This window comes from Gossypium raimondii, chromosome 3 (assembly GCF_025698545.1).
Source record: "Gossypium raimondii isolate GPD5lz chromosome 3, ASM2569854v1, whole genome shotgun sequence".
In the NCBI taxonomy this organism is placed as follows: Eukaryota; Viridiplantae; Streptophyta; class Magnoliopsida; order Malvales; family Malvaceae; genus Gossypium; species Gossypium raimondii.
The window spans coordinates 16,348,648-16,354,772 of NC_068567.1; the positions used below are offsets into that span (position 1 = coordinate 16,348,648).

A 6,125-nucleotide genomic window follows, 5' to 3' on the forward strand; every position below is an offset into this window, starting at 1 on the left:
AGTAAAAATGCATTCTTTTGATCATGCAGGAACCATAACCCTAGCCCTTCATTTTTAGTAAGCATACAATACTTATCCCAACTGGCAAAAGTTGACTTCCTACTTCAAATCATTGACCCCCAAATGAATCAACCAATAACTCATTCAATATCACAGTAAAAAATAACAGAGATAAGAGCATTACTCATAATGTAATTAGGAATAGTAAGTAATACTAACCTCACAAGCGTCAGTCTTCCTACGAGTTGTAACTTTCTAACATTTGAAATGTTTAACTTTCTTTTTATCTTGTCCACAAGAAAACTATATGTCTCTTTCGTATCTTGAACATGATTGAATCCCAACTTGTTACTAGTTACAATTGCAAGATTTCCCTTAATATTCTTTGAAAAGAAAATTTGATTCTTACTAGCACTAATCTTATGACCTAAGTGAGCACAAAAAGTTCATAATGCTATACATTACACTAACTTGTTCCTTATCGGCTTTACAAAAGAGAATTAAGTCATCTACGAAGTAAAAATGAGAGATCAAATGCCCTTTCCTTGAAAGTGCGAAGGTTGCCACTCACCCTTTGTAAACAAAATGATAAAGAGATAAAGGATCGCCTTGTCTAATTCCTCTCAAAGGGTTAAATTCTTCCATTATCTTTCCATTCTAAACAATTTACAGAGTGGCACTACTAGTACAGTTCATAATAATAGATAGTAAGAAGTGTGGAAAGCTAACATCAACCAAGGTATCCTTTAGAAACCACTACAAGATTCTATAATAAGTTTTTCCTAAATCTACTGTGACTGCCATCCACTTGTCCTCATTTTGACTAGTTTACATGGAGTGTATAACCCCCTGAGCAATAATAATATTATCATTAATATTTCGATTGGCAATAAAGATTTGATTGATTGAGCTTCACTAGCTAAACCATAATACCCTGAAGCCTATTAACAATTCTCTTCGTGATAATTTTATAGAGTATAGAAAAGAAGCTTATAGGGTAGAATTCTTTTTTTCTATAATATGGCATATAGTAATGTAGCTTGGAAAGTATCTATGTTAGACACGTCTGAGGCTGGGCAAAATTGAGTGCTGATAAATTGTAACCACATTCTTGCCCTTAGAGTTAGTTGTTCTTGTGGGAACGGTGTCCATAAATTCAACCCTAGATGGCGTCTCCTTTCTCCTTCTCCATCTATTAAGAGGCTAAGTATCTGTCTTTTGCTCAAAATCGTAGAGAAATAAAGGGATATAATAATACCTTGCTATCTCGAAAGGTGAGATGGCAATTTCTTTCCCTCGAATGAAGACCAAGAACCATGGTACATCCAATTCTCGAGTTGTCTCGATGTCCCTTAAGGAAACATAAAATTCCTAGATGATTGGCATACAAGCTCGTTTATTTGGGATGGCACAAAAATTCTCCCATTTTTGGAACCAAATTATCTCCATCGTCCCACTGTTTAACAAAAGCAATGACGCGAAACCTCTCTCCTAAAGAGGAGAGTTCTGTCGAATGGATCAAAGATGAATTCCAAGCTCCCTTCCATAAATTTATTTAAAGTTATTAGCTTTCGATTCAACATCTAAAAGGTTTCTCCTCATCACTTTAAGACTATGAAACAAGTAAAAGGCAGAGAATTCATGGAATCTCAAAGAATAAATTAGCAAAGGGTGTTCGATTACTTTGTGAAGGCTTGGAGGGTGTGTCTTCTAATAATGACAATATATAGATGTGTCTTCGGTCTCTTAAGACTACTAATATTGAGGTATTTTTAGTGGCTTCAACACTAAGAGATTTGACTCCAACCTGGACTAATCCAAAATGGATATATTTGTATCTTTGTTTTTTGAGTTTATTAATGACGACTTTATCTAATAATTGGATTGTTTCATATTCTTTTTGAATAGGTAAACTCCTTTCTTTTGTTTTTATAACATAACTGCAAAAAGCATTTAAATTTTCAAAAGTTGTTTTTTTTTTGTAAACTTGGTTTGTTGGAACTCTTAGAAGAGTCCAATTAACAAATCTTTGGGGAATATTTTCATAATGTTCTTCTTGTTCATTAACAGTGTTGTTTGAGGTTTGGTCAGATTCTTGGGATTGATTAGAAACAAAGCTTGCAGAAGAATTGGTTTTTGTAAGGAAATGAAACATTCTTTGTTTTCTTATTTCCTATAGAGGGTTCTACTATCTAGATTTCTGAATTAATTAAGTTGCCTACAGGGATACTATGTCCTTAACATGCCTAACCCATGGCTAACTGGACATTGTATCAATTCTCAGCAAAATAATAATACATTAATGAAGATAGTTAAACCAGAACTCGGAAATATTGAAAACAAATTAAATTTTTTCTTAAACTTAGAAAAACCTGCTCCTCCTTGGCTCTGATACCAGTTAGTCCCGAAGATCTGAGGATCGAATTGGTAATGAGATATTTGTAATTTGAAAACTTAAGTTTGAAAACTTAATTTGAAAATTTGGAAACTTAAAATTAAATTTTGAAGAAGTTTTTTGAAAAATTTGGAGAAACAATTCAAATGGCTAAATCGAGTTCTGTCTTTCATTCTCAAACTGATAACCTTTTATAGAGGGCTATTCTATCTTTACATTATTTGAATCGGGAAATTATTACATTTGAAACTTTGATCTTAGCAGATATTTTAATACACAAAGCAGTTAACAGAGATCCAAGTGACTAGTTATTTGGCATTTTCAATATCATTTACAGAAATAATACTCAATATTTAATGCAATCTAAATGGAAGACAGTCTAATTTCCTTTAATCAAAGAACAAAGGAAGTAGGCCACATACACCTACAAGGGTTTTGGAAAGCTTAATCCATCCTTTTCTCTTTAGAAGAGGTCACTCTGTCATCGGGATTCAGACTCATTTTAAAATTAAAAGGTTTCTTGAGACAGCTATACAGTTTGATGCACTTCCCAGTGCATGTTTTTAACTATAATACCAAGATGATTTTTCAGTATAAAAAACTCCTGCTTTTCTTTTCATTCTCAAAGCCTTGGAGGAACATGTCATATAAAATATTGGAAGAAACAGTACAAAAAATATGGCATGATAGCAAGTAACAATAAATTAGAACCGTTAAGCAATCTGACAGAAGACTGGAATAACAATTCATGCAAGGGAAAAGAGAGATGCATACGATGCTACTCATTCCAGCATGTGATTCATAAATTCTAAGTGATTTTGGTCTTTTTGTAGGGGGGTTTTTGAATACGTACTTTTCCTGTCACAATATAAATTCCGTTAGGCACACAAGAGAGTAACAAAAATTTGAGATTAGATATATATAATTGCTTGAATCTGGCAGTGATTAAACATGCACATGCAATAACATAACTTAAAAACTGATTTCACATTCGAAAGTGAACCAACCAAAATCGGTTAGTTATAAATTTTTTTACGGGAGTTGATTCTTAACACCAACACTACGTTCATAAAAAACAACCTCCTTGCATAATTATTCAAAAAAGTATAAGAAATTATTTCTCTTTAAACTCGTTTTGTCATGCATGTTGGTGCATCTTCACACTCATGCATTCATTTTAATAGTATTACAAACATTAGTTAGTACTCCTGATTTTACCCAGGCTCCAATTATTTCAGCAGCTCATAGTTTGAAAAGAATTAAGTCATTTAATATTTCCAAGCAAACCACACTAAATATACCTCTTCTGGTGGATCATAGTATATTCCACTGTATGGGATTTCACCAGGTGCTTGAATAGAGAACTTGATCCAAGCAGGAATAGAATCCTTAACCCCAGATTTAGTTTCCATGCGATTCTACAATCATATGGTCAAAAAGTTAAAATGCACAAATGGAAAACGAACTTTAATAAATGGTAATTGACATTATCATGACAGCTAACCAGAACAGGGTCAAAAAATCTCTTCTGTTCTTTTTTCTTTATGTTTTTTAAGGCTGGAGTTGGTTGGATCTCAGCTACCTTAAATAATTTTCTTTGACTTCGAGCACCCATTAAATAATTTTCTTTTACAAAGCTTTACCAAAGGCCATGGAGTAGGGAGAAAGTAAGAGTTATCCAAAACTGCTGTAAGGGAGAGTTTAAGTATGCAACTCAAGAGAAACTCAGTGAAGAGTTGATGCCTACTTATAAAAGTTTAACAGCTTGGGATCAACTATGATTTTGTTACATTTGTTACGATTTTCCTTTATTCAGCAAATATTTTATTGATTTCATAATCTCTTAAAATTTGACTTACATGTATAATTTTTTTATACAAACTCACATGGATAACTAATCTTTAAATTATATAACCTTTTCCAATTTTTCACTTACAGAAAGAGAGCAATAGTTTGGCCAGAAAGAAATTCTAAAAATATAGCTCTGTCTATTACAATTGTAGAAAAAAATTGACGCATAAGAATATTAAAACCACCATTATAACAGTAGAAAAGAGAACTAAACCAAGAAGCAAGAAGCCCAAACTCTAAAATAAGGATTAATTCTTTATTTAGCAGCAACTATACAAGACATCATTATCAATCTATAAAAAGATTCCAGGTCTAAACATTTTCTTTTACCACCTATTCTTATGCCGTCAAGGGTGCATAAAACCTATCCAAGGAATCTCAAATGCACAAAATCAGAGTGTCTATGTTGCAAACATAGCAATTGCCTCAAGTTAAGATCTGCCCAAATGATTTTTCAGGACTCTCGAACAACCTACTAGAAAATAAGACAGAATCGTAACAACGAAAAAAGGTAATAAATTAAGATCTTTACATTCATTTCACGATATTTCCCATCTTTGTCCAAGTAGATATCATTATTATCCTTTGTTTCATAAGCGTCCCCGTGTTCATCAAGCTTGTCATCTCCTCATGAAGAACTAGAAAGTTTGGATGAAAATGATGCTTATAGAAAAGAGATCGAAGTTTAATTCCAGCAACCATCGACACCCATAAGCATGATATGTAAAATCATAGGCTAACATTTAAACTGCTAAAATGACATAAATATTAGGGTACAAGGGAATGCCATCAAAGAATGGGAATTGCAGGTTGGAATAAGACTAATAGTATGTGTCGAATATGATTAAGATATTGTCCAAAAAAAGGAGCAAAAAATCTTTACTCTAGAAAATAGCAATGTCAATTTCTACATATATTCAAAGAATGGGTAAAACCAAAAAGGAACAAAGTCCCACATCTTTTATAGATCAAATAAGCAAAACAAAAATCTGCAGTTCATGCTTTGAAGAAAAAAACTATCTTAACCAAGTTTAAAGGAAATAAGTATCATAGTGCATGGCTATTCAATTTATTTTAGAGCTCCAAATCACCTTTGCCCCTAAGAAATTTCTCATGATTCCAATAAAAAAAATACCCCAAAGAGAAAGACGAAAAATATCAATATAACAGATCCTCTAAAAAAATCAAACTGAGGCAAACTACTACAAAAAAAATAATTATTATGAAGGAACAAAAGGGGAAAACCTGGAAGTGGGGAGGGAAGGAAAGTTGTGAAAAGGGTTAAAAGCGAAGAGATTTCCCACATCAAGTTGAAAAGGGTTCTAGTTCTCCGTCTCCATCTTCAACTGGCGTTGGAATGTAGTGTTTGCTGCTAAGCAAGGCTATTAGTTCGGCTTTTTAAAACCTAATACAGAAACACTCACAAAAATTTCAAGAATGAAAATCCTAACAATCATGGACCGAGAGAGAGAATTTCATACAAAATCAATTTAAAAGATGTCTGAAATAGCACAAGTAACATAAATCCTACAATGGAAATTGACAAACAGAACGGAATCAAAAACATTAACAGAAATCCATATTGAATCCCTACTAATCTGCAATAAAACATTAATGAATCAAACAAATAAATCTAAAAAACCTAAAGGGTGTTTTGAGTATACCGATTTTAGGGGAAAAAATTAGGGGTTTTAGGGGGGGAATTTTGAGGATAAAACGGCGCCATGTTTTTTAAAGTAAAATGATTTTTGTGGCGTTTTTATTTAAAACTCCGCTATTGCTACCTTTTGCGGCATTTTTCATAAAAGTGCCACAAAAAATCATTTCATTTTAAACAAAACGATACCTTTTTGCTCTGCTAAAAATTCTTTATTTTGTC

The 6,125-nt window shown here is 32.7% G+C and overlaps 1 protein-coding gene across 3 annotated transcripts; it reads right to left on the reverse strand.

The window, feature by feature from the left end:
* Positions 1 to 2,890: 2,890 nt before the first annotated feature.
* LOC105797318 (1,4-alpha-glucan-branching enzyme 2-2, chloroplastic/amyloplastic) lies at positions 2,891 to 5,617 on the reverse strand. Of its 3 annotated transcripts, XM_012627287.2 has the most exons (4): positions 5,492 to 5,617; positions 4,779 to 4,884; positions 3,697 to 3,813; positions 2,891 to 3,253 (listed from the first exon to the last, which is right to left on the reverse strand). In XM_012627287.2, exons 2-4 carry the CDS (start codon positions 4,782 to 4,784, stop codon positions 2,984 to 2,986), a joined length of 393 nt encoding a protein of 130 aa, XP_012482741.1. In that variant the 5' UTR covers positions 4,785 to 4,884; positions 5,492 to 5,617; the 3' UTR covers positions 2,891 to 2,983. The 3 variants fall into 3 exon arrangements, 2 of the variants coding, with proteins under 2 accessions (XP_012482741.1, XP_012482740.1); XR_008194674.1 differs by lacking the exon at positions 4,779 to 4,884; XM_012627286.2 differs by lacking the exon at positions 5,492 to 5,617 and having other exon boundaries at positions 4,779 to 5,485.
* Between the last annotated feature and the right edge of the window lie 508 nt (positions 5,618 to 6,125).

What these genes read in the sequence shown, in the direction of transcription:
- LOC105797318 (XM_012627287.2), bottom strand. An exon ending in ACTATGATCCACCAGAAGAG is followed by an intron (nt 3,254 to 3,696) that starts GTATATTTAGTG and finishes ATATTGTGACAG; the next exon opens with GAAAAGTACGTATTCAAAAA.